The sequence below is a fragment of the Mustela putorius genome, unplaced genomic scaffold (genome assembly GCF_011764305.1).
Source record: "Mustela putorius furo isolate JIRA1106 unplaced genomic scaffold, ASM1176430v1.1 tig00000765_pilon_pilon_pilon, whole genome shotgun sequence".
In the NCBI taxonomy this organism is placed as follows: Eukaryota; Metazoa; Chordata; class Mammalia; order Carnivora; family Mustelidae; genus Mustela; species Mustela putorius.
Window position 1 is genome coordinate 3,284,097 of NW_025421470.1, and position 27,763 is coordinate 3,311,859.

The 27,763-nt window shown below is 54.1% G+C and overlaps 2 protein-coding genes across 5 annotated transcripts in view; one reads left to right on the forward strand and one right to left on the reverse strand.

Moving 5' to 3' along the window:
* The window catches only part of UBASH3A (ubiquitin associated and SH3 domain containing A), a 43,152-nt gene extending 41,989 nt beyond the window's left edge, over positions 1-1,163 (reverse strand). For 3 of the 4 annotated variants that reach the window (XR_006607915.1, XM_045084440.1, XM_045084439.1), the window contains exon 1: positions 1,001-1,162. Coding sequence is in view for 3 of the 4 variants with exons in the window: in XM_045084440.1 (XP_044940375.1) it covers positions 1,001-1,113 (113 nt within the window). In the remaining variant the exon portion in view is untranslated. Of the gene's footprint in view, positions 1-1,000 lie in introns of all 4 variants that reach the window. The other variant, XM_045084441.1, reaches the window with a different exon arrangement.
* Positions 1,164-7,976: 6,813 nt separating this feature from the next.
* On the forward strand, positions 7,977-27,750 carry TMPRSS3 (transmembrane serine protease 3). The gene is made up of 12 exons (XM_004762214.3): positions 7,977-8,115; positions 12,921-13,031; positions 13,838-13,954; positions 14,337-14,460; positions 17,226-17,351; positions 18,504-18,547; positions 19,180-19,345; positions 20,052-20,221; positions 21,498-21,593; positions 24,125-24,267; positions 24,892-25,044; positions 27,009-27,750. The coding sequence occupies exons 1-12, from the start codon at positions 8,022-8,024 to the stop codon at positions 27,024-27,026; spliced, it is 1,362 nt and encodes a 453-aa protein (XP_004762271.2). The 5' UTR covers positions 7,977-8,021; the 3' UTR covers positions 27,027-27,750.
* Positions 27,751-27,763: the final 13 nt, after the last annotated feature.

Here is a 27,763-nt window from a genome sequence, read left to right on the forward strand (position 1 = left end):
TCCCTGGTTTATCATTAGTATGAAGGTGACAAGTTTCTGATTTAGGTTAGAAAAGCAAGGAGTATAGCTCCCAAGTGATTTCGGCCAATTTGCTCAGGTTTTGTTTTAATGTTTAAGGAGCCTTTGGTCCCTCCGCAATCCAAAGTTACTTACAGGTACCTTTTTTTTTTTTTTTTTTTTTTAGAATTTATTTATTCCTTTGGCAGAGAGACAGAAGGAGCACAAACAGGGGGAGTGGCAGAGAGAGGGAGAAGTAGGACCCCCGTGGCGCAGGGAGTCCGGTCCCAGGACCCCAGGATCATGACCTGAGCTGAACACTAGATGCGTAGTCTAGTGCCTCTTAACGGGTCTTCTGATGCATTTCCCCGTGTGGAATAAGCCTGTAAAAACTTAGTACCCCAGGCCCTTATCATAGCTCATTGCTTTTAGGGACTTCTCTCTCTGACACGGTGGCTCTTAAGGTTGAAATGTTCCATGTGGGGACCTTCTCCTTGGGTAAGCAGCATCGAGCCAGTGCTGTTCCCTCACTTTCTAACCATCTCTTTCACTGATCAGACATTGAAGAGATTTTCCCCTGTAGATGAAGGTTGCCCTGCACCGCTTAGAAATACATCCTTGTTGGGGGTTCTCTCAAGAGCCCCCTTCAATGGAGAGTCAGAAACACTTGTAGTGTCATCTCAGAGAGGGCACGACTAGGCCCACACTCCTCCAAACCCGGAAAAATGGAGGTGTCCCAGTAATACATGACTCCCAATTTTTTTTACATTTCAGGGTCCTTTGACCTGCCAGCCAGCAGAGCTTGTCTGTAAAGATCCAGATCATGTCGTTTAGAAGAAGCAGAAAAGGGCCCTATTTTGAGACAGTATCTCGCCCTGCAAGGTGCACTCCTTGGGCAGGAAGCAAGCACTCTGAGCTCCCGGCAGTTGTGCTACAACGGGCAGAAGGGTTGGGGGCCTAGGACACACCCCCAGGGGCCTGCGGGCCCGGGGACAGTACTCACGCAGTATGTGCCGGGAAGCCCATTCCCAGGAGGGGGTCCAAGAGTGAGGCAGTGCTGCGGCCCTTGTGCTTGTTGGAGACCTTGGCGTAGAGCTGAGTCTCCGCGGCTGCCATCTCTTCCTGCCTGCGGACAGCAATGAATAGATAAAGCCAGAGAGAGTGAGACAGGCAAGGCTTCCTGAGAGTGTAAAGAAAAACCTCAAGCCCTTTTGATCTTTCTGACAATAGCTAATATCCTGTTTGCATGAGATGTTGGTTTTTCAGAATTCTCTTTGCAGGGTGCTGGGGTATGGCATCCCCCACCCCCGTTCCCACATGGGGTTTGCGTTCCAGAGCTCCAACACGCTTACCAGAAGAGCAAAAGTTGGAGAGATCGACAGGACTACATTTTGACAAGGCCGTGGAACACTTGGAGCTCTTAGGCATTGTCCCAGCATTTTGGAAAATGTTTGGACAGTTCCTCGTACAGTTCCACATATATTGGCTCTGCAACAAATCTACAAATTTAGCTATCTACCAAGGGGAGGTAAAAAGGCGGGACCGCATGAAGATTTTATGTGAACGTCCACGATGGCTTTATTCACAGTAGACCCAAACTAGAAGGAATCCAGACATCCATCCACTGCTGAATGCACCTTCGGTCCACGAGTAACACTTGTCAATAGCAACAACACACTTCTGTCTCGTGAGAGAACAGGATGAATTCCAGACAACATTGTTTTGATTTAAAGAAGCCAGATTCAAGATCATATATACTGTATGATTCTACTTAAATGAAACAGGAAACAGATAAGGGGTTGCCCAAGGCGAGGGTCTGAGAGAGTTTTGGGGTGATGGAAATGTCCTCTATCCTGATAAGGATGTACTGTAGGTCTTCAAGACCGACGGGACCAAACCCTCAGATTGGGTGTGTAAATTAAACCTCAATAAAATTTATATTACAAAGGAAAGAGAAGGAATACTAAGAACATAAAAACAGCATGCTGATCTTCAACAAACATAGGCCTGCTGGGGTTGTGGGGGATTATGTTGAATCTATGGGTCAGTTTTAACAATATTGATTCTTCCCTTCCATGAATATGGTATATCTCTCTATTTACTTTCTCTTAGTCGTGTTTTGTGGCTTCAGGGTCTTGTACTTCCATCACCAAATTTATTCCTATGTGTTGCTGTAGTTTAAAAAAATTCCTATTTCCATTTGTTGTCAGAATATAGAAATATTATTGATTCTCATATATTGACATCACATCCAACAGTTTGGCCAAGATCACTTATTAATTCTAATATTTTGTAGATTCTTTTTGATTTTTAAGTACTTAGTTAGTTTTCATCTTCAAAAAATGCCAATTTCCCCCTTCCTTTTTAATATTTATCAACTTTTTTTTCCTCTCCATGCCATATCACTGTGGCAAAGATCTCCAGTGACAGGCTGAGTATAAGTTTAGTGTAGGTACCCCTTATTATATTAAATAATTTTTTTTACTACTAATTCACTGAGATTTTTTTTTAAAAAAACTCGTTAAAATGGGTACTGAATTTTATCAAAAGCTTTTTCTGCATCTTTTGAGATGATCATGTTGTTTTTCTTCTTTATTCAGCGAATGAGCTAGCTTATTCCAATTGAACTTGGAATGTTAAATCAACCTTGGTTTCTAAGATAAAGCTTTGATCATGTTATCCTGTGTAGATATTAATCAATCTATTAATACTTCATTTAGAATTTTTGGCATCTGTGCTTGTTAATTAGCATGGCCTGTTCTTTTCCATTCTTATAATTTCCTTGTCAGGTTTTGGTGGCAATAGAGTGATCAACTCATTCCGATAATCCGAAGAGTTCCTGGTCACAACACTGAAAGTTCCTATTCTAGGAAACCCCATCTCAGTCCCTAGCAAATGAGGAGAGTTGGTCGCCCTAAGGGTCAGTGTTACTCTGGCCTCACACATGAGTTGGGAAATATTTCCTCTTTCCTGATACTCTGAGTTTTTGTAAGACGGGTGTAACGTCTTAAATGTTTGAAAAGATGTATCAGTAAAGTCATCTGGGCCTAGAATTTTTTTAAGAAAGGTTTAAATTATGGATTTAATTTTTTAAATAGATACAAGAATATTCTTCTTGCATTGGTTTCATTAAGTTGTTTTTCAAGGAACTTGATCATTTTATCCAAGTTGTTAAATTTCCTGGAATAGAGTTATCAGATTTTCTTTCAATTCTGTTGTGTAATTCTCTGTGTAGATGTCTTCCAATATGAGTTAGATTATTCTGAAGTATTTGATCATTTTCAATGTCACTGTAAATTGTTTTTTTTTTTCAATTTCATACTCATACTCTTTGTTGCTGGTGATTCAAAATACTATTGATTTCACATTGTTTTAATTTAATTTACATCCAAATGTCTTGTTGGGCTTACATATTAATTCCAGTAACCAATCTCTAGAATTTAAAAAATATTCTATGTACAAAAGGAGTTGTGTCGATGAATAATACACTTATTTCTTCCTTACCAGTACGTATTCTTTACTTTTAAAATTTCTTTTTATTTCTCTTTTTCCTTTCTAGTTTTCTTTTTTTAATTTATTTTTTATTTATTTTCAGCGTCACAGTATTCATTATTTTTGCACCACACCCAGTGCTCCATGCAATCCGTGCCCTCTCTAATACCCACCACCTGGTACCCCGACCTCCCGCCCCCGCCCCTTCAAACCCCTCAGATTGTTTTTCAGAGTCCATAGTCTCATGGTTCCTCCCCTTCCAATTTCCCCCGACTCCCTTCTCCTCTCTTTTTTCCCTTTTCTTATCTTCTTTTTTTCTCTTCCTCCTCTTCTTTATTCTTCCTTCTTTCTCCTTCTTCTTCCTCTTCCTTTTCCTCTTCTTCTTTTATTGCACTGGCTCGGACCCCAGTTGTGGAGTAGATATGGTATCTTTCTGGACAGTGCATCTCCCTGTATTCTGCATTTCAGAGGAAAATCGTTCAATATTTTATCTTTAAACATAAGTTAATTATGTTTTTTAATATCCTTCTTCTTTGAGGAATTAAAAAGATGAAATAATTTCATAACAAATAGCTCAAATTTGAAAGTCTCAAAGCAGAAAAAGCCTGTGACCAGAAAAAAAAAAAAAAGTAGATTTGGGGTCTGGAATATAGCCTCCACTCAAACATATTTTTCTTTTCTCAATAGTAAATCACTTTCTGAGCAATTATCTTTATAACATATTAAAATACAAATTTCTCTCTCTCTCTTTTTAAAATTTTATTTATGTAAGCCAGGAAATGACCAATCCAGCCTCATCCCTTTTCCTTAGCTTGAAAAGTTATCTTCCAAGACGAGTAGTGGAAAGACAAAACCTTCTTGATGGACACGTCTCGGGGCCAACTCCCAAAGCTTCCTTCTCTCACCAATGGGATCCAGGTGGAGACTGAGGGGGGCTGGGTAGCTTGGTTGGTTGAGTGTCCCCTTCAGCTCAGGTCATGTTCCCAGGGTCCTGGGGTGGAACCCAACATCAGCCTCTTTCACTCCCTGCCCCTTACTCTGCTCATATTCTCTCTCCTTCTCTCTCAAATTAAAAAAATAAATAAATAAAAAGGTGGAAACTGATACAATGCTTGGAACTCAAGCTGTATGCCAATGGTTACAAAATCTTCACAGCTCCTAGGGGACCCCTAGGGGTTCCCCTCCCCTTCTCGTACCTCCAAACCAAGACCACGCAAGACACCACCTTGGTGAATGCCAGTTCTAGGTACGATGATTTCTCTTTCCTTAAAGTTGTGTTTTGAGATTGATGAAATCAACTTGTAGGTGAGCTTTCTGAGAGCTCCTACATGGTCATAGAAGTTCAGCCATCATCATGGGTCAACTCCCTGCTCTACCTTAGCAAACTGACCTCATTTGACACATATCCAAGATGTTAACCTGTTAATGTATTAATACGACATATGTGAATTCATGATTGTTTCTGGTTTTCTACCTGTCTACTCAGTATTGTTCCATCACCTTAGTTTATGACCAGCTCAACCGTGCGCCTGGAGCCTCATCACACACTCATCCCTGTGCCAGACGCCATGAGTGTACATTCTAGACTGTCCTCTGAGAGTGATATTCCATTGGCACATTGCTTACAGCACTCCAGTGAAAACAGAGAAAGAATTGAGTTCTAAGTCTCCTATCCCTGTCTTCGAGGGCAAATGTTTGTTCAAGGACTGGAGAGAGTCGTTAGCAAAGATGTGAAGGGGGTGTGTGTGAGCTTGAAATATTCCCGGTCTTACATCCCAAAACATTGAGATGTGCATGCACAGGTGCTGAGAGGTAGGAAAACAAAACTGAGTCACACCACAACTGGCTGAATGTATCTCTCTGGCTATAGCTGCCATTGGCCAATCCTGCCCACTCTATCTTTAAAAATCAACCCCCAAACCCGCTTTTGTTCTCCATTTGCACCACCAGCATCCTGGTCCAAGTCACTACCATGGGGGCCCAGGTCTTCAGTAGTTTCCTGCTGGCTTCTTGTGACTTCACCTCTGTCCCTATGCTCTGTACACATGCACAGAGCTGACCTTGCCCTGCTCAGATCGTTGGTGGATTTTCGTCATATGGAAACCAAATCAGAGTCCTTCCAATGGTCCAGGCCTTCCATGATCCGCCGATCTGCAAGCATATATGTTTTCTGATCCCCAGCTCATATTCTCCAGGCTTTTGGAGTTGATGGTCCTGGGCTTAAAACAGTCTCCCCTCCTAGCTCACAAGACCTACTTTATCTCATCATTGAGGTCTCCACTGAAATACCACTTCTTCCTAGAAGTCTTCCTCCACCCCCCTGTCTGATCACTCTCTAAGCCCCTCCCAGCCTCATCTCTTCCTAGCATCTGTCATCACCTGAGACCACAGGTGAAGGCTTTGTCCCCTCTGCCATCTGCTGTGAGTCTAGAGTGCCTGGCTCATGGCAGATGGCCCATCAATATTTGGTGAATCAATGAATGCATCTAGCTCTATTCCACCAGACTTCCAAAGGGGCTCAGTCCCCACAGCAGCGGGGCTATGCTCTCTCATGATCAAACATTTTAAAGCTGTGTTGTGTGTGCAGAAATCCCTAAGGACGGAGAGGCCCCTTACAGAATGTGCAAAGTGTCTCTAGTCTATCGAGTGCTGTGAGAACACCTTTGGGCTCCCTCTCCTTGGTCTCCAGAGCAGCTGTGAGTCTAAGCTTGGACTCAATCACACGGAGAACCCCCCCACCCCGAGCTGGCATTTTGCCTGCCTCTCTTGCTGTGCTGGCTCAGCACTGGGCAGGACCTATCCGTTCTTTTATAAAAGGAGAATCTGTGTTCCAAAGACTCTCTTATGTGTAGTTTCTGAAAAGGTTCGCTTACCTTGCTTACTAATTAAAGGCAGGTCACATTTTTCCCCTCTCTGGTCTCTGCAGTCATCCCACCGACGGCCACCCGATAGCCGCATCCAGGTCGGGTTACACAGCTGCCTGCGATCATACCATTTGCCACTTGCGATGATTGAGTCGACAAGGCTGAGTGACTTGGGGAAGTATTTCCCGATTGGAAGAACCTGTTGGCAGCCTGCTTACCATCACACTGGCCTTTATAATGAAAAAGGAAAATATTTCTGCTTTTAATGATGGCAGCCCCAGAAATGGTGAGTAAAGTGGTTCGGGGAGAGGTCATGCTTCTGAGAGAGGGTTTCTCGACATTGCCGCGTGTTCTGAAGCAGACCAAGGACGGCCCGTTCGGGAAGGGACTTCCGTGCCTAGGTTCAAGGTTTCAGAAAGCATTTTACCACTTGTCCTTACTCTGGTCGTTAAGTTAGGCTGCGTCATTTGCCACATGCTGATAGTACGCGGCAAGTGTCCGCAGGGATCAGAAGCAAAAATGGCAGGTGTGTATTTACTAGTTTTCTAAGATTCTCTTCAGAGCCACTTTTGAGGTGGAGAGGAAATAAATATTTATAGGGCATAATCCTTGCTTCGATTTTCCTAAGACTGCCTGGACCAGCGTGAAGAGAGAGTTTGCCTTAAACGGCTTTGTAGTTTCCTGTTGGATCTCCAACACTGCAACCAGTAAACAGAAATTTAAAAGGGGTGATTTAAGGATCTATGTTTATGTGACTGTTGGAACCTCCTTTAAGGAAGCAGGTTCCCAAAGAACTGATGAACTGGGAAGGTGAGTTGGGCTTTACTTGGGAACATTCCGCCATTTCCTCGCTCACTCCGCCCCTCTTAGAGCCGCAGGAATGACTTTTGGAGGCTTCTGACCTCTCTGGCTTTGCGACAGGTGCAATTCTCTTGGAGGAAACAAAGCCCCAGTGTAGCTGGTGCGAGCCAGAGGTGCCTAGCTGCTCCCCCCTTTGCTGTGTGGGGGACTGGGCACCCAGAGGGCATGGATACTCTCATCCTTAACTAGGTCACGTCTGTGCGAGCCAGGGAAAGGCTGTGTTTATGGGAAACTACAAATACTGTGGGTGACTGTCCCCTCCCTGGTGTCATCTACATTTTTTGTGCGTGGACACTGTGAGTATAAGAAACTTCTTATGGTTACAATAGGTGTCCCACAGGTGCAGGCAAAGGGTTGAGTTTATATGGGACAAAGAACAATGACGAAAAAGAAAAAAAAGAAAGAAAGTGCTTTGAAAGTGATTTATCTTCTGAAAAATAATGCTGCAGTAATTTCTAAATCGTAAGAGGGGATATCTCTGAAGACGGCTAGTCCTTTGATTTTAAGATCGGTAGAATACACAGTGAGAAAGTCATTATTTTAGCAGAATTAAGTTCATAGTTTGGCGTTAACTGGAAGTTTCTCTGTGACCTGCTGTGGCTCATGAAAAGAATTTGTTCTCCCTGGACAAAGAGTTTTGATCTATCGGTACCGAATGTGCTTTATGGGGATTGTTGGATTACAAAGATTTAACGTGACAAAGATACGCTTGACGCTAAAAATGCAAACAGGAGCAAACGCTGTCTGTTCTTTTTGGTGAAGGAGGTGGAGGTAGAGCCGGATCTCAGAGGTCCTGAGATAGTCACCATGGGGGAAAACGACCCGCCCGCGGCGGAGGCTCCCTTCTCCTTCAGATCACTTTTTGGACTTGAGGATTTGAAAATAAGTCCTGTTGTACCAGGTAGGTGGAACGTGGTGTGACTTTTGGGGAAGTGTCCCGAGTGTTCTTCCTCAGAGGGACACCGATTGCTTGCATTTCCTTGGGTTTATGGAGCCCTGGAGAGGGGGGAGCACTAGATGGGGGCATCCCCTTGGTCAGCCCCTTGCCAACTCCGGGAGACAGAAGTTTGCGTTCTCTGGGGGGAGGTTTTCAGAAATGGAGGCTCCAGTTGCCCCTGGGAGAGAGGGGTCAGGTCCCGCTGGAGAATCTCTGAGTCCCCCAGGGAGTCCTGAGAACCATCAGCTCTTCCAGGAAACTGAAAGTAAGCCTGGCATTGCCGAAGGTGTTTGATGCCTCGATTAAAATCCAGCCGCAGAAGACAAAAGCTGCTCTGAGCAACAGGGAGAAATGGTTTTACACGTCGGTCTCAAATGTGGGACTCGTCCCGGTGAGCCGGTACGCCATGGCTCGCTGCTCCCAGGTGCAGTCAGGAATGCTGACCTCGGGGGCTGGGAAGGGGGACACCTGAGGGGATCTGGCTGAGGTTCCAGAAAGCATGGAGTGGGGGCCGCCCTAATGATTCCTTTTAGACCCTCTGGGCAATGGAGGTTGTGGAGAAGATGGGAGGTGGAAGATAGGCTTTAAGTAAGGGTAAGGACACGCTATTCAAAAGTACAGCTCAAAAAGTGAGCATAAATGTAAATTTAAAAAATACCCTGCTATCATCCGACCTCCAAGATTTACCTGGTTTTTGTTTGTCTTCATTCTCTTCCCGTTCTTGCCCGTAAGTATGCATTCTTGCAGATGACTAGGAACCCCCCACGTGACCTAGTGTCATTAGGTGTATCATGATGGATAGGTATAGACAGGCGTTTTCCCAGGTGCTACTTGGTTTTTGTAAATGCCTTTTGTTTATAACATCACAACATTCCATCAAGTAGATGTGTAATTCACGTAATTTAAAAGTCATCATTTGACATATAATTGTTCCCAATATTTCCATAGTACAAATAATACAAGCGTGAATAACACTGTACGTATTCACTTCTGATTTCTCACTTCTTCATGATTAATTTCCAGGAGTGAGAATCCAGTAGTGCTTTAAATAAATAAGCAATGTATTGTTCATTATAGAAATTTAGAAAACACAGTTAAGCAAAGAGATTTTTTTTTAAGTTACTCAGAATTTTATCATTACTCAGAAATAACCCAATTTGTGTTTTAGTATTGGATTTCTTGCCTTTTTCTGATCTTCTTATCTGTATTGTCTGTTGGAAGTGGAATATTCTATTTTGAAGCTTTTTTCCCCTCCAAATGAAACAGTATCATGTTCTTCTTTCCATGGCATTAAATAATTAAATATTCTTTAGGAGTTTGTGAACTATGGCCTGATGACCATGTGGCCCACTACTTGGTTTTATAAATAAAGTTTTATTGGAACAGAGACACATTTGTATTTCAGCAATTGTCTATGGCTGCCTTCATGCCATAGTAGTTGAGCAGTAGCAACAAAGACTGTATGGACCATAAAGTTTAAAATATTTACTATCTGGTCCTTCACAGAGGAGGTTTGCCAACCCCCTTTCCTTGTCATGGAACTAACGCTATACGTGTTTTGTCACCAGTTCCTTCTGAGGGGCGTTCAGGCTGTTTCCTATGCATCAGTATCATACACATCCCCTCTCTGACTGTCCATGTAGATAGAAACTTATGTACATCAACGATGACATCTTAACATAAATTTCTGGAAGTGGCCTTACTAGGTCAAAAATTCCACCCATTTTCAAGACTTTTGGTTCGTAATTGCCATCTGACTCTCAAAAAGTTTATGCAACATACACACCTATTGACTGACTCTAAGTGAAGGTCCATTTCCTTTCACCTTGGACTGCAGTGGGGATGCCCTAACCGCAGTCATAATAAATATTGTGAGGTTGAGATGTCGTTACATTTGGTTGGCAGTTTTTCAAATCTCCAGAGAGGGTGAAGGTTTTTTTCCTGCGTGTCGATCATTTGCATTTCTTTTTTGAGGAAGTGCTATGCATTTGGCTTTCAATCCATTCATTCATGCCCTCAAAGACAGAACAAGGAGGGGGAGCGGGGCCATGGTGACACCACAGGACACTATGGCAGGACACCTGTAAGGAGGCAAATGTGAATGATACAAAGGTTCTCACCGAGTACCAATCTTTGGGTCTATAATTAGGATGAATTTCCTGAATCTAACTCTTAGACACAGCAATTGGAGTGATAAGAGGTCATTCTTGGGGGTTCCTGCAGATTTTTAAAGGGTAAGGGAATGTGGTTCTCAGGAAGGGGAGTTCTTAATTTGGTTCAGGCTTCCGGGGGTGGGGAAGGCTGTAAAGAAGAGACTGGTCTGTTAACCCAAGACCACGAATTGGTTGTCCTGAAGGGAACTGGTCTCTCCTGTTGAGATAAAACAACCTCCGTTCTCACGATGTCAGCCATTCATGCAATTTACTGATACAGTTGACCCTTGGACAACACGGGGGTGGGATTAGGTTGCTGACTCCCCACCTAGTAAAAAATCTACGTATAACCTTTGGCTCCCCCAAAACTTACCTACTAATAGCCTACTACTGATTGACAAGAAGCCTTCCTGATCACATAAACACTCACCTAACAAGTATCTTGTGTGTTACACGTATTATACACTGCGTTCTTACGATAAAGTAAGCGAGAGAAAAGAAAATCTTAGGGAAGAGAAAATACATGGAACTACTAAAAATCCACGTGTGAGTGGACCCAAAGAGTTCAAACCTGCATTGTTCAAGGGTCAGGGGTCTTCATCAAGGACTGCTGGGCACCAGGTGTTGGTCTAGGCTCTGAGAACACAGCTGCAGAGCAAACGGCCTACTCATCCTGGCCAAGACAAGACCTTGCCCTCTGCCTCGCCCTCTTCATTCTGAATCCGTCAGGCCACGGAGCACGTGCCTTTCTTATTCTCCTTAATCGCTTCTCCCTTCCCTCTTCCTCATTCCTTCTCTTACTCTTCTCTTCTTCCTCTCCTCTCCCCCCTCCTTCCCCCCATTTTTGTCTTCAAATTCCCTCCTTTTCAAGTAGCCCTGAATGATATTGGCCATTTTATAAGCACACCCTTCATTGCGAGAGGGTGAAGCTCTGGGTTTCCAAAGACAGGCAGGGGGAGATCTCTGAAGCTTTCCGTGGGAGATCTCTCAGCTCAACATCTCTAAGACTAGGGTAGGAGAGAAAGGGATGTTCTGTCGCGAGTAACCACGTGCTGTGAAGAAAGCCGTCTCCCCCTCCCACATTCCCACCTTCCTCAGTGTACATGGGGACAACCGTGGCATGGATGTATTTTCAGGTCTGGTGAGATAATTTGCAGGACGTGGCTTGTTCTCCTTGGAATAAAAGTGCTGATGGAAATTCTCCTAGTTGCTCACAGATGCTCATAATTTTGGGCATCGTAATGCTTGTATAGCATCCCATCTGCCTGGTTCTTCGGCAAGAGCTGGGACAGGTCTGGGGTTTACCTTACTTGCAAGCTAATAAGTCAGCCCGCCCAGTTGGTGGATGCTGGCAGAAGACAAGAGACTCCCAGCTCAGACACGGAGGATGTTATTACGGCATGAACGGCACGTGCGTCCTGTTCAAGTCAGTTCCCCATGCCCGCCAAGTCCCATGAAGGTGACGTGGAATAGCCCAGGGACACCCTGCATGCCCGGGGTGGGGGTGGGGGGGTCTGTAGCACACAAAGGAACCCAGAACCAAGGCCAACTCAAATCTTTCTTAACGAATTGGAAGCTGACCTGTACACAATTTGTCCCAAAGGAAGACATTGCATTTGTTAAGCCAGAAAGTAAGCAGGCCTGCTCCTTGCTCTGGAGAGAGATGTCATCTCTGTCTTCGAAGGCTGCTTGTTCTGCAAAGCATCCTCTGAGAGACGGTCTGGGACAAGGTTGTCTGTGTTGCCATGCTCAAGACTCACGGAGAACGGGCTGCTACATCACCTTGTGACCATCTTAGAGGTCCTAGCCCTCCCTCTTCTCAGAGAACCCTGTTTGGGTTTTATGGGTCACCCGTACAGGTCACTGTCCTCTGTGGGAAAGCATTTCTGGGCACCTGGGCTCCACTTGCCCCCTGTACTACAGAGGACGACAAACTAGGTGGCTTAGAAGAACACAGGTCTATTGTCACATGGTTCGGGAGACCAGAAGACCGAAACCCAGGTGCCAGCAGGGCTGTGTTCTCACTGAAACCCACAGGGAAACCCTCCTTCTGGTGTTTGCTGATCATCTGCGGTTCCTTGGCTTGTAGGTTTGTCACCCCCCTTTCTGCCTGAACCTTCACATGGTGTCCTGCCTGTGTCTCTTCACACCACTCCCTTCTGGGCATGTCTGTTTTGGGTTCAAATGTCCCCTTTCTAAAGGACACAAGTGAGATGAGATTAGACCCACACGATTATTTGTTTTAACTCGACAGCCCCTGTAAAAACTCCATTTCCAAATAAGACGATATTCTGAGGTCCTGGGGGTCCACACTTCAACATACCGCAGGGTGGATGGGGCGGGGGGTGGGGGACACGTTTTGGTCAGTAACGCCATCCCCTAACCCGGGACGGTCTCAGCTGGGTCAGGGGTGGAGAGCCTGGGGCTGAGCCTCTGGAGGGTGTGTCCCCAGATAGATGGCCTTCGCTCTAACTACGGCGACTTTCTTTGGGCCAGAACATTCTCTGCTTTGAGGGGAGAAGGGCCGAATAGCTCAATTTCAAGTTTTATCTTATTCAAATCCGCCGCTCTGCGGCTTTCTGCTCTCCCCACCCCCACCCCCTTGTCGGTTTCCAGACGCAGACGCGGTCGCGGCGCAGATCCTGTCCCTGCTGCCACTGCGTTTCTTCCCCATCATCGTCATTGGGGTCATTGCCCTGATCCTGGCGCTGGCCATCGGGCTGGGCAGTGAGTACAATTCATTATTCAGTGGGCTCTCCAATGCCTGTCCAGGTGTTGAAACTTTGATGAGCCCCCCACGGCCCACACCGGCGGGGCGCTGCCCCCCAGCCTTAATTACTGGAGACCAGAATCTCTGGGGCTTGCAGACTTGGAGTTTTCTTTGCCTGCTTGAACGTGGAGCCCACTGGGGCCCGGGGGGTGGGGGTAGGGCTGCTGGCCGTGCTCGGGGCTTTGTCACCAAGGAGCCTGCCCAGTTAGAAGTGTGGAGAGGCAGCTGATGAAATGCGATTCTGTGGGCCGGGCCGGGGTGCGGGGCCGGGAGGAGGAGACAAGGCCATTCACGCTGGGCCACGCCTCCCTGCTATTTTAAAAAGAGGTTCATGTGACTTTCGAGAAAGTGAGTCCTTCGGGCGGCTCTGATACCGACACTGTCTCCTCTTCTCTTTCAAATAACCGGCCCCTGGCTCCGCTGTGGGGTCCCCGGTCCCGTCTCTTCTCGCCCAGGGTCGGAGATGACAGGAGGTGGACCGGGGGGCCGAGGCGTCCTCACTCGGAAGCCCCTGCTCAGCTGGCTCAGCCAGTCGGCCCACAGCCATGCACTTTCTCTCAACCTTGAGCCCCAGACCTGGGGCTCGAGGCCACATACTGAGACAGATTGGGGTATAGCAGCTCCACCCGCTGGGATTTGGGACAGAAACTGGGCTGAAGGAAAGCGGCCACGCTCGTGGCCTGGCGGCCTGGGGATGGTGGTTAGTGTTGTGCACTGACGAAGCCGGCCCGTCCTTGACACCCTGGTCCTCCCCTCTCCCCAGTCCACTTCGACTGTTCCGGAAAGTACAGGTGTCGCTCGTCCTTTAAGTGCATCGACCTGATGGCTCGATGTGACGGGGTCTCCGACTGCAGAGACGGGGAGGACGAGTACCGGTGCGGTAAGGCCAGGCTCCTCCTGTAGGACACCCCGAACCGGACCTACCCATCTGGGCAGTGAGATCCATGGGCCCAGATCCATGCCGCGGTCAAGTCACGTCCTTCAGCGGGATCCCCTGGCATTCAGGGCCGGCTGAGCTGGGAGCAAAGCGGGGGCTGTCCCTTGGGGCCAAAATTCGGTTGGGGAGAACACAGGGGTGGAAGGGAGAGAGCTCGGGGTCCAGGCCGTAGGAGCTGGGGCGGCCCCGCAGGGTGGGGGTGCTTCGGGGGAGGGGCAGGTCGATTCAGCAGGGCGGGGACCTGAGCGAGCTGCAGAGAGACCTCTGCGCCCATGCTCAGGCCCCGTGGGCGGCTCACGGACCCTTCCTCCCGTGCACCGGGCAGTCCGTGTGAGCGGCCAGAGCGCCGTGCTGCAGGTTTTCACAGCTGCTGCCTGGAGGACCGTGTGCTCTGACGACTGGAGAGGTCACCACGCTAACGTCGCCTGTGCCCAGCTGGGCTTTCCAAGGTAACTTCAAGGACATTTCCCGCGGATGGGTAAAGCATTTGATGGTGGTGACGATGGGGAGAGAGAGCCTCCTTTTAGGGGGCATGGATGGGGTGCCGCTGCCCACCATCACAGCGCACCCCCACGCCAACCTCGGTATCATCCCTGATCCCCCGGTGCACACACTAGGCTCTCGCACGCTAAGTGGTTCTGTCAGGGTCACATGGGAAGGGACATGTTTGGGGGCGTCTCATGGTCGGGACAGGACCCCAGACCCCAGATGCACACAGGAAACAAGGAACTTCCGAGCCAAAGACTAAGCCCCCAGCGGCTCGGGCTGCAGCCACAGGGCACCTACAGGGCCCCCACGCACTGGGTGCTGGCGGACCCCAGGCGGTCACGCACACTTCCAAGGCGCCCCAAAGGACCAAGTTGGAAACACCCACCATATAGTGAAAGCTCAGTCCCTCCCAACAGTTATTTGGAAAGATGTCGAAGGGACAGGCCCGGCAGCGGGGTCTTCACTTCTCAGTGTTTGGTTTTGTCCCGGGACATTGTGCACTGAGGGGACACGTCTGACCTCTCTCTGCTGGCCCCTCCTCGGACCCCCGACCACGCTGCCCTCCGTGGCCTCCCACCACGGCACCCCAGCCCCTTTTGCTCTTGGCCCCGGGTTCAAAGTGGGCTCTCTGTGTTCCCACGCTCCTGGGCGTTGGTGCCCGAGTCCCCGTGTCCTTGCCCAGTCCCCCGACCCCGGCATCAAAGCCGGAAACCGCTTGAAGTCCAGGGAGTCTCGATGTTCAGATGTGGGGCATATCTCTGCTCCTTCCTCCGGTGCCCGTTGCACCCCAGCGTCCCCCAGCCCATGTCCCTAGACCACGTCCCTCTCACCTCGTGACAGCCTGCATTCAGGAGTCAGCTCGGTCCAGCTGGGGACAGCGGCTGAGCCCCACACACGGGCTGTGGATGGCACGCCCCACAGACGGGGAGGACGGGGTTCGCAGCCCACGCGCACACGCACGTACCACACGCACGCACAGCTACACTACTCGTATGGACGCATGCACAATACCCACACTGCACAGACACTAAGTCACGCACCCGTGCCCACTCACAGGCCTCACGCACACACCTGTGCTCACTCACACGCCTCACGCACCCGTGCACACTCACACACCTCACGCACACACCTGTGCGCACACCTACACATACCACCACCTCTGTGAACCGAGGAAAGCTTCCCCAGGCACCTCTGTTCCCTCCAGGGGCCCTTTCTTGGACTTTGGGGTGTCCCTACTACTCCCCAGCTCCCTCTCCCTCCCGGAAGGCTCCCCCTTCCTTCCCCTGAGCCCCCAGCCCCCTCTCCCACGCAGTAGGGCCCCGAGACTCCTCTCCCTCAGATTCCCGTCCGCCCACCCAGAGACGGTCCCTCCCGCCCTCCGCGTGCGCCCTCGGGGGGAGTCTAGCCAACGCCGTTTCCCGAGGCGGCCCCTCAGCACGGCCGGCTTCCCTCCCCGAGAACCGGCTCTGCCCTCCACGTCGACGCTGCCATTCCGAGAGTGACTTTTCCTTCCTGCTCCTCTCCCGAAAGCCCTTCTTTGATCTCTGCCGGCCGAATCCCATGTCCGCTGTCTGTGGTGGCAGCCAAAGGGGAGAGACTGTCAAGCAGGATGGCCTGGGTTAGATCCCCGGTCCTCAGCCCAGTCCCCTGACTCGGCCTCGGACACAGGGACAACAGCAGGACCTGCTCTGAAGGGTGGGGGGCGGTGCGCGACGGAGCGAGCCGGGCGCACGGGAACGTCCTGGGAGAGCCGGCCGCTGGGATGGTCACGACCTCCTGCAGACTGGGCCGTTTTCTGGGGATCCCGGGGTGGCCCTCGGGGGCCCCGTGCGTCCCACAGCTCTCTGTCTCGTCTCGGGAGCTCATCCTCGAGCGCCTGCCCTGTCGGTGGCGGAACCGTCGCCACCAGCGCTGGGAGGGCCCTTGCCCCCCAGACTTTGGGAACCTCGGCTGCATCTACTCCCCCCGCCCAGAGCATCTCCGTAGCGGGATGCAATCCTGTTTGAGAAACCGGTGTGCTCGTGAGCGAAACAACCACCTGCTTCGTGTCTCGTTCGTTCCGTGAGGAAAGGGGAGGAAGCTTGTCACCCGTCTCCTAACTCCTCAATCACCTGATTTTTTTTTTTTTTAAAGACCATGGCCTCTTTACCATTGTTCTCGAGACCTGTTTCTTGACACTTTCATCATTTGCTGGGGCGCCCTGAGCCTTTTCCTTCTGTGCTCATCTCTCTCCAGTGGGACCCCCCCCCACCCAGCCCTGCTCTGGCTTTTGTTGTCCCCGACCTATGACCTATGGCCCTTGGGTGCTCGGCACCCCCACTCTGATCCCGCCCGAAAATCCTCCACCGAGTTCTGTGTTCTGCTCTGTCTGGGGCTCGTGTCAGGCCAAGAAGGGTCAGTTCAGCTGGATGCACCGAGGTGGGGCGTGGCTACAACAGGGACTGGTCTCCCTGGCACATGTCGGGAGCCTGCAGTGGGTCAAGGGGCTGTGGGGGCCCCACAAGGACCCAAGAGACTTGCGAGTGGGGTGGGGGCGCGGTGGTCTGTGGGCCCAGACAGTACAAGGTCTGCAGTGGCTTCCTAAGCCGGCAACGGAGCTGCTGGTGGATGGAGGGGAGGGACCGACATGGCCCGGTAGGACCCGGGTAGCCCCAGGACTGAGCGCTGGCTGTTCGGCGCCCGGAGTGCATCCCGCGTCGGGTCCGCGTTTGCGCTGTGCTTGCAGCTACGTGAGTTCGGACACCCTCAGCGTGGGGTCGCTCGAGGAGCGGCTCCGGGAGGACTTTGCGTCCATCAATCATCTCCTGCCCGACGACAAGGTGACAGCTCTGCACCATTCTGTGTACGCGAGGTGAGCGGCCGGGCAGGGCGGTCGTCTGCACAGCATCCCCGCGGGCTTTGCTGAGCCGTGCACGGCCCCGCGAGGACCCAAGGGCTGCGAGAGTGTCATTCTCCCAATGCAAGGCGGGGGCTCGGCCGCCCTGCTTAGACTGGAGGGAGGGAGCACCAGGCGGGATGCGGGAACCCAGCCCCGCACGGCCGATGGGGCCCGACAGAGGGGGAGGAAGGGGCACCGCGTGCGTCCTGCTGTTCTCATCGTGGGCAGCAGGGGCGTGCGCGGACGGGGCGGAGGGGCAAGGAAACTAGAAAGTATTAGAAAGTTCGGTAACGTTTACCGTTCGCGTTCCGTGTTTCCCCCGAAGACTCACGAGAAAGGTGAGATGAGGCGCCCGTAAGTGACGGTACCCTCAGCCTAGCGTGTCCCCTGCCTCTACAGTCAGGCGTCCCGTCCCCGTAGGCTCTTCCTGACACGTGGGACTAAACCCCAGGAGCGTGTCCTCCGCTCTGGGAAACAACAGCTTGTCAGCCTGTCCATCCCGTAATTGATTGCCACTCGGGGACCCACGTGCAATTTGTGGGGACAGCTCATCGCTGAGGTCCTAAAACCTTGGTCTGGTGACGCCCCCGTTTTCTTGCATGGTCGTACGAGAGGACTGGGGCTCTACAGGCAGGACGAGTCACAAAGGGACGGGGTGGGTTGTGAGCGGAGCACATTCCCTGCGCCCCTCCCCCATGCACGGCGAGCATGTGCCATTTCTCAGGGCGAGGGGACAGCAGTGTGATCCAGGCTGCAAGGACTTGGCGCCAGGAGAGGCTGCCACGTTGCCCTAAGGGCACTCTGTGTCCTCCAGGGGCCGGCGAAGAAGCCCAAGCCCGGGGTGAAGCTGGCCTGCGGCCGACGGCAGTGATGTTTCTGTCATAGAGCCCCTCCCACGCGTCCTGTCCTCAGCCGCGCAGAGCTCAGAAGCGGTCACCTGCCACATGCACAGCACTGCACTGTGGCCAAAAGTTTTGGGATGAATGTGTGACCTCACTCGCGTGCATTTTTTAAAAAAATACGGACTAAAATTGCCCGGGAATAGAGTCCGTGTTTCTTTGACCCCAGGACCGGAAAAGGGCTCACCCGCCGGCACTTACCGCAAGCCCCTCTTTTGTTCCTCAGGGAGGGCTGCGCCTCGGGCCGGGCGGTCACCCTGCAGTGCACAGGTGAGCCATCTCGCAGGGCAGAGGAGCCGGAGCCGCGCTCGCTCGCGCACTCCGTCTCCCCCGCCTGCTGGGTCTGCTGGGGTCCCGCATCCTGGGTGCCAGCGGGGAGCCCCGCGGACCCCACCTGATGGAGGAGGACAGTGTGCCTCCCGTGGGCAGGGGGGAGGCAGCCGGAGCCGCTCCTCAGCGGCAGACAGGACCGTGGTCCGTGAGGCCCTGTCACCATGGTGGCTCCGGCTGCCTGACTCGCTGTCGCTTTCTCCCCCTGCCCACCTCAAGGAGGAGTGGGCCCAGGCGGGTCAGAGCCCCGGGCTCCCTGCCTGGTGTCCACACTGCAGGGGTGAGGTCTGGAGTCAGGCAGGTGCCCACGAGCCCTGCATTACTGAGGAGAGGGCTGCACAAGGTTCCCACACACCTGGCGAGTTGTGGTCCTACTGGGGTCACGGGCCTCACGGTGAAGGGTGCGGCCAGCACCGGCTCCTCCCCCTGCACCCCTACCTCTGCTCCTACCCTCTCCCCCTGCGCTGTGAGCTCTGCGAGGCCGACGGGCGTGGGGGGAGTCTGTGGCGGTGGCAGCAGGTCCCCAGAGAGGTCTGTGGGATCGACCCCCGGCCCTCCTTCTCCCTCTGCAGTCTGTGGTCTGAGAACGGGCTACAGCTCGCGCATCGTGGGTGGAAACGCGTCCTCGCTCATGCAGTGGCCGTGGCAGGCCAGCCTTCAGTTCCAGGGCTACCACCTGTGTGGGGGCTCCGTCATCACCCCCGTGTGGATTGTCACCGCCGCGCACTGTGTCTATGAGTGAGTACCCATCGCCCGCGCACCCCGGCCTGCACTGGGGGGGCGCTAGGCTGGGGTCGGCTCCGGCGGTCAGCAGCAGCTCCAGAGAGCCGGGAAGCCGGCCAGATTGTCCCGCAGAGGGCACCCATCGCTCTCGCTGCTGGCTGTGACCGGTGACCCCGAGGTCATTCTAAGGATGTCAGACCTGCTACTCCTACAGAGAAGGTAGAAAGCTCGGGGCTGAATCTTCCATCCCGGAGGGAAACCACCAGCTTCCCTCTTGCTACTTAACGGGGAGCTTGCTGTGGTCACGAGAGTGAAAGGGGGCTCCGGCCGCGTGGGCACCGGGGTCCCAGGCCGTGTCTCGGGGGACCTGAGCACAGGGAAAAAACCAGAGGAAGATTCCCAAGCACAGAGGAGAATTCTCCGTTTTTGTTTCTGTTTTGGCTGCTGTCTGACGGAGAACGGGCTCTGCGGGGAACGGGCTCTGACGGACCCCTGGGACGCTGAGAAGTCTGGAGACGCAGGCGCCGAGGCTTGCCTGCGGGCCGTTCGGGCGGGTCTCTGCTCCTGCTGGGCGCGGGACCCTCGGTCAGGGCGGAGCATCCGCAGGCAGGGAGCGCGGCCGTCTCTGCCACCCGCCTGGCCCTGCATCTCCAGTCCTTTGAGGTCCCCGGGTTAACGTTCTGGGGGAGCCCCTGCTTCACTCTCCGCCTTGTCATTTCAGCCTGTATCTCCCCAAGTCCTGGACGATCCAGGTGGGGCTGGTGTCCCTGCTGGACAGTCCCGCCCCTTCCCATCTGGTGGAGAAAATCATCTACCACAGCAAGTACAAACCCAAGAGGCTGGGAAACGACATCGCGCTCATGAAGCTGGCCGGGCCGCTCACCTTCAGCGGTACGTCGGGGTTCCCTCCCGCTCTGCTGCTTTCTCTTCTCTCAGGAGAGTTTGGAGTCACCCCTGGAAGCCATTTTCCGGAGCCCCTTGGCGGTCTTTGCCGGGCGGTTCCAGGGGCTCACACGTTTCCCCGCTGGCCATGGGGATCACCTTTCCTCACTGAAGTTGTGGTTTTCCTGGTTCTTGGTATGACACGTAATTTTCGACGGCGTTCTGGACATCGGGCTACCGCGTCCGGAGACGCCGGGTCCGTTTATCTCCTCAGCTTCCGCAGGAGGTGCCCGTCGCGGTTCCCGCGCGTGACTTGCCTATGTTGTGCACTGTGCTTCTGTAGACATCTGATTTTAGAGACCTGTGGTCCGACTTTGGTCAGCTCGGTTCATGCTGGGACCACGTTCTTCCTACTGGTGCCACTGGAGATGAGAGGGACTTGCCCAGGCCAGGTTAGGGGTGCCTCTAGGCGGTAGAAGGGGGGTCTCTGGCCCCGTGGGCTCAGAGTTCCTCCCTGCCCAGGAGCTTATTCTATACCAGAGCACATGGGATAGATCTTCCAAACGTCTTGCAGAGACAAAGGATTAGGACCCTACTCTTAAGCACACCCAAGCCCCTTCGCCTTGCCCAGCACACGCCATGTGGAGTGTTGGCACAGGCGTATTGAACGGGCTCCGATGCCGCGGAATCCTGGTCCAGGGTCCACGTGTTCACCACACCGCGCCCCGAGTGTTCTCTTGTAATGCTCTAGAATGCGTGTTTCTGGAGAAGCAAAGAGAAGTTGTAACGGTGACATTTGGTTATTATTATTAGTGGTTCTTGGTTATAAAAACGAGGGGCTGAAGTCTGCACTTTGATAAAACTAGGTGAGTGCCGACGACTTCTCTGTCTTTCCATTACGGTCCCGTGCGGAAATGCTTAGCGCGTCACCCACCGTGTTCCTGAGACAGCCTCGCGGCAGCCGTGACCCTGTCTCTGCTGCAGGGTGTTTGTGACGCCGCCCGCGGGAACAGGCCAGCTTCTTGCCTCCAGGTGGGCTAGGCAGGACCACAGCAGGCACCAGGGGATGTTTCATGGCGACGCGGTGTGGTCCAGACCAGCAGCGGGCGGGTTAGGGCCCTCGGTCCCAATCTGACTCTGCCTGTAGCTTTCAGACCAGTCAAGGGCTTGACCTTTCTTTGGGAGGTCGTTTGAGCTCCTCAGAGAGGTGGACTTTGGGGACATTGACTGTTTTCTTGGACGAGTGCTTCAGCTGAGTTCAAGGCTGCTGTCTCCCCTGCAACAGCCGCGATCCAGCCCGTCTGCCTGCCCAACTCTGAAGAGAACTTTCCGGATGGAAAAATGTGCTGGACGTCAGGATGGGGAGCCACAGAGGATGGAGGTCAGTCACCCGAAGTCAAGGTTCCACGTCCAGGGGGCCCAGAGGCCTGAGGCCCGGGCTGGACGCCCACCATGACGTGCTGCCCTTCGTGTCCCTGGGTGGCGTCCCCAGGGGAGGCCACACGTCCCAGGCAGGGGGTATGGGTCTGCTGCCGGACACACGCTCTCAGCACAGTGGTTGTGGGTCAGTCATGGTTCTATTTGTCTTGGGGCATGAAATTGCAGACTTTGCCTGGAGAGAAATAAACAGGAAAGGAGCACGGGGGACACCCCGTGTTGGGAAGACGCTCACTAGATCGTCGGCGGTTCTCCCTCCTCCTCCCCACTGGGCTAGCAAAGCACATAAGGAGCCCACAGAGAACCCCTCCCAAGGCTTATTCAGAAAGCCTCCGTCTGTAACCGGTGAGGAATTTTCCTCTTGTGAGAGGTTGGAAGACCTCTTATTTCATTAGCGGAAGCAGACGTACGGCAACTTAGTCTACACTCGTAAGGGAAGTCGTCATCCTAGTGAGAAGAGGGCATGCCCTGGAACCCAGCCCGTCCTTCCGTCGGCGTGGGGCACCCCTGTGCTCATCACTCAGAGGTTTTCCATCAATTCCTTTCCTTCTGGTAGGAAAGGTAGGAGTTCCTTGAAGGGGGGCGTTGGCTATTGTAACAAAGCTCCACGAACAGAGGGGCTTAGCCAGCAGGACTCATTCCCTCTGGAGCTCAGAAGTCTGAGATCAAGGTGTCTCAGGGCTGGTTCCTTCCCGGGACTCCAAGGGTGAAGAAGCAGCCCCTGGCTTTTCCTGCAGCTGCCGATGGCTCCAGCCGTCCTTGGCATAGACACAACCCTACAGTCTCTGCCTTATCTTCCTGTGCCCCCACCCCCAGTCCTGTGTGACAAGTCTCTCTTCCCTTTCTCTTAGAAGGAAACTCATCTTTGGACTTAAAGCCCACCCTAAGATGAGGACAACCTCATCTTGAGGTTCTTACCTTGGTTACACCTGCAAAGACCCTACTCCAAATAAGGCACGTGCTAAGTTTGCAGGTGAACATGGTTTGGGGGGGGTCCCACTCACCCCAGTACAGCAAGTTCAGTATTTTCCTTCTAAGGCTTATTAGTGGAGTCTCCCCCTCCCTGAATGTCCCCGGCACACGGCGCTTCCCCAGATCTGCCGGGTCGGTCTTCTTCCCCAGGGCAGGGTCTCGTCCCCCTGTCCAGCCGTGTCCTCTTGTCCGTATTGGAGTCTTCCTCCATGGACCAGTTGAGCTCCGCTCCAGCACGTACTGGTGCGGAGCTGGGCATCTCCGTACGACACTGCCGGCTCCTCGCAGCAGCCCCTCGGCAGGACGTCGTCTTCGTGGCCATCGTGAGGGCGAGGAGCCTGGGGAGATGGGAGCTGAGCCCCTGCCTGGGCTCCCGTGACCGGACGGAGGGAGGTCTGGGCTTCCACAGCCTCTGCATCTTGTTTCTCAGGACTTACGGTGTCAGAAGATTAGTTTGTCACTTCGCTTGGTCCTGCGGGGCAAGTAGGGACAGGCGGCATTCTCAGCCGAGCTCTGGGCGGTGGGCCTGGGCACGTGGGGCGTGGGTGGAGTGGAGAAGCCCGCGCAGAAGACGGTGTGCGGCTCGCACTCAGAGAACTCTAAGAATGTGGGTTTGAGGAGTGCGGACCCGCACCCTCCTGCTGACACGTGCGAGACGTGTGCCCTGCTTTTGGCCTGTAGAGCGTAAAGATACCCGGTTGCAAACAGATCAGGTTAGAGGTGCGGATCCCTTCGGGTCGGTGGTGGGGCTGACCCAAGAGTGGGTGTGTCGTTTCCTATTGCTGTGGCAGCAAGACCAGACTCACTGGTTTCGACCCCAGGAACATGGTGGCTACGGTCCGGAGGTCAGGCTGGTCCCTCCTGCAGGCTCTGAAGGAGGGTCCGTTTCCTGGCCTTTTCTAGGGTCAGGGGCTGCCTGCTGGTCCTGCCTCTGTCCTCACAGCAGGCCAGGCAGTGTCCCCCGTTCCCCACCCCCGTCTGACCTCCGCCCCACTCTCACGTCTGCTCTGACGCCTGTGGTACCATTAAGAACCCACCAGACAGCCCAGGATCGTGTCCCCATCTCAGGGCCCTTCTGCCGTGGAAGGTGACCTAGACGCCTTTGGGAGGACACTTCTCTGCTGACCACACCAAGTTTCCGCGGGCCCCGGAGCCCGTGTCCTTCATGGGCCTCCGTTTCCCTTCTGTAGCCTGGATTGTTCTGAGGACCGAACAGGCCGGTGTGGGTGGAGCGCGTGGCCCGGGGTGGATCCCGGGGGGTCCCTGATGGCTTCTGCCGTCCCACCTCCTCCTGCGTTGGCCACTTTAGGGGAGTGCGCGGTCCAGACGTGAAGCAGCAGAGCTGCCCGGCCTGCTCATCGGGGAGCTTGCCGCGGACCACGTGCTGGCCGCCTCCAGGAGTGGCCTCTTCTGCCACCAGAGTGTGGGGCGTGGCCCCGTCCCGGGGGTGCCCTGAATTCCCAGCAGGGCCCCTTTGCAGGTACTGCCCTCTCTCTGACACAGGGGACGGCTCCCCCGTCCTCAACCACGCAGCCGTGCCTTTGCTGTCCAACAAGATCTGCAACCACAGAGACGTGTATGGTGGCATCATCTCGCCCTCCATGCTCTGTGCCGGCTACCTGAAGGGCGGTGTGGACAGCTGTCAGGTAGGGGCCCCTGGGGACCTCCGGGTGCCCCAGCAGCAGGGGGGCTCTGGACAGTGACCCAGCCCGTGGGACGGGCCACGGCCAGCATTTCCCTGTGACTGGCTGAAAAGCAAATTTACAGGGTGTGGGGAAGACGTTTGCTCAAGATAGCACTCCCTTTTCTGGCCGGTGGCCCAGTGACCCGGCGCTCCTGTTCTGCCTGTGTGCGGGCGGCAGGAGCGGTCTCAGGGTGCTTCCCGCTCCCAGCCCTGGTTCTCGGGGTTTGCAGGGGGGCACCGGGGGGCTGTAGGCGGGTGGGGACCGGCCAGTCTGGCCTCCAGAGCCTCAGTGAGCGAAACTCCAACACCGCGGGGTTCCCGCCCGGCCAGGCAGACCCTCCCTCTAGTTTGCTTCCGAGGCTGTGTCCATCTGCCTCGACCTTCACGGGGTCAGCGCCTCTAGAATCTGGCAGCGACACAGCTTGGGGAGACGATCCCTGGGGGGCCGACTCCTCTGTTCGGGGTTTCCGGAGGGAGTCCTCGGAGACAGGGGTGGGAGCCCAGAGCCGGGTTCATGATGGGAAGGGGGTGGATCCTGGAGGGGGACAAGGGACACCCCCACAGTGCGTCTCTCCTCGCCACCCAGGGCGACAGCGGGGGCCCGCTGGTGTGTCAGGAGCGGAGGCTGTGGAAGCTGGTGGGGGCGACGAGCTTCGGCATCGGCTGTGCCGACGTCAACAAGCCCGGGGTCTACACGCGCATCACCTCCTTCCTGGACTGGATTCACGAGCAGATGGAGGTGGGTGCCGCGGGCGCTGGTCCCGGTCGTTCGCCTCCAGCGTCCTTCTCTGTGGCCCCGGGTCTGCCTGGGCTGGTCCAGCGAGAGGTGCCCTGTGGCCTCTGGGTGTCGGACGTGAGCATGGCCAGTCGCACAGGCAAGGCTCTGTGCGGGGCAGGGCGGGCAGGAGAAGGGAGTGCCGAGGGTGACGGGGTGGGAGGGGGGCGGCGTCCCCTGGGGGGACAGGCCGGAGTGGCAGCGGGCCCGGCCGCGCAGGAAGCCCCAGCAGCGCGGCCTGCTACCTTGCGGACCCCCCGCGCACAGGTGCTGACTTGCCCTCCCAGGCTGAGCCACACCACGCCTTGGCCTCGTTTCAAAGAACATGGGATTTGCCTTTTTGTTTTTAAAATTATGGCCAAATATACGTGACATAAAGTTAACCATTTTCAAGTGGACAAGCATCCTCGGGGAGCTGTGGAGCCCACACCTGGAGGCTCTGATGCTCCAGGACCCGTTTCACAACCTCATCAAGCCGACCCTCCCCCGCCCCCTTCCCTGCCCCGCCCCACCCCACCCCCCCGGCCCCCCCCCCGCCCCCCAGCGGTTCTCCAGCAGCTCCTTTCCCTCCATCAAAGACCTTGTAAAACGCTCCTTTCAACCGGAAACAACAGACCAGGGAAGGCATCAAGCCTCTCCTGGGCCCTGGACGTTGTGTTCTGCTTCCGCTGGGAATTTTTGCTTTGAAGGAAAAGCTGCGTCAGGGCTGCCCCGTCCCTGCTGAGGCCTGTTATGACTCCTGGCCCCACTGTGCCACCGCACTGTCCATCCTCTGTAGGCTCGGATAGTTCCTACCCCGGGGCCGGCCCCTGGCAAAGCCGTGCTGGAAGGCAAGCCTTCTCCAGAAACGCGTGGTGGCTCTCGTTTTGTGAGCCGGGGAGCACCCCTGAGGGACACGTAACACCCTTAAGCACAAAATTCAGCCCAAACCCATCAACCTCTTTGGAAACAAGAGAACAGACGTTTGCAAGAGCAGCACCCCCCACACCCCACCCCCTCTCAGGCGGAACCCCTGGGGTACAGATGGCCGTGGGAGCGGCGCATGGAGGGCAGGAAAGGGAGGTCACCCACAGAGGCCGCAGAACGGCTCCCTCCACGCAGCCCCGCTCTGGGACAGACGGTGCTCGCGCCAAGCTAGTTGTCATGAAAGTCCAGCTGGAAACAGGTGCGCGCTGAGGACCCCCAGGAGCCCCGTGTGGTCGGGGGTGTGCGGTGAGGGCCCTGGCGATTCTGATGCACCGGGCCTTCAAGGGAAGACTCTGGGGAAGCGCCGGTGGGGAGCCCGTGTCTACCTCGGAGGGCTTACAAAGAGCTTCCGTCCCCTCCCCGCACCTGGATCTGTGCTCCCCCTGCCCTGATGAGCACGTCCACGAGGGACGCACGGATGGCGGCTGGGGGCCTCCTGGAGGCCTGAGACACCACCACCGGCTGCCTCGGGTCCCCTGAGGGCCAGTGTGAGAGTCGCCCTTTAGCAAGTCTCTTCAGATGTTCGGGGAGAGGGGAAGACCCAGAAGAGGCTTCCCTTCCCATGGGAGCTTCTCCAAAGGTCTGCATTTTTGGTTGTTTCTTTTGACTATTCCCACGGGCCTTCCAAGGGCCCACACGGGTCCAGGGACATTGGCCCGGTCATCCGCTGACACGGGACTGCCTGCTTTCATCCACTGTGCTCTGCACAGGGGCCAGAAAACAAACCTGTTTTGATCCAAACCCGGGCTTAGGACCTCACTGTGAGCATTGGAAAGGCCACGTGGTGGCTAGGGAAAGCACCCCCGGTCAGGCCTCCTCTAGCAGAGGCCAGCTGTGTCCCCCATGCAGGGCGGGGACCTGTCCACGCTCACTCGGGGCCAAATGTGGGTGCCTGCTCCGTCTCAGGGTGGGGGGTCGGCCTGAAGGGTGAGAGAAGGTGACAGCTGTGTTTTCATTTCCAGAGGGACCTGAACACCTGAACAGGAGGGGACAGGATGCCACCTTGACTTCCTGCCTGACCGAGACGCCCCGCCCTTCCACGGGTCCCTGGGTGGAAACTCCCAACGGGAGGCGGGGGCCTTCGGTGCTCTTCTTTCTGGCGGCACCCGCAGAGCCAAAAGAAGGAGCACCTTTCTGCCCCTCCACGTCTGGAACCTCCTGCCTCCAGCTCCTCCACAAGCTGCCGGGGGCCTCGGCTAACGTGACCTTTGTGCTCTGTGACCTTCGCTGAGAACAGAAGCGGAAACGCCTCCGTGGTGTGACCTTGTCCCCCTCGTCCATTCCGTTTTCTCTGCCCCGGGGCACAGGCGAATCCCACACAAACAACACGGGAACTCAGTAAGGACACGCGCCCAGAGCCGCGGGGTGCGACGCCGCTGTCTGCGCGTCTTTATCCCGAGGCGCTGGACCAACTCAGAACTTCCTACTTCCAAGGTCCCAGTCTGCATGTGGGACCTTCATCTGCGAGGGATTAGTGGCAAAGTGTAGCTCTATTCTTCCTTCGTCGCTGTTGGTGCATTATTTGTCTCTTGTTTCCAAAGGACGCGTGTTCCTGCCACGCAGCCACCAGTCCGCGCTTGTGGGGCGGGTCCTGACCGCTCGTGCGCTGCCTCCCAAGCCTGACTGGAGAGTCAGTCCTCCGATCTCCTCCATACACGATGTCCGTTTTGCATTTCCCTGTTGAAACAGGTTTCTTTCTTTGTGTGTGTGTGTGTTT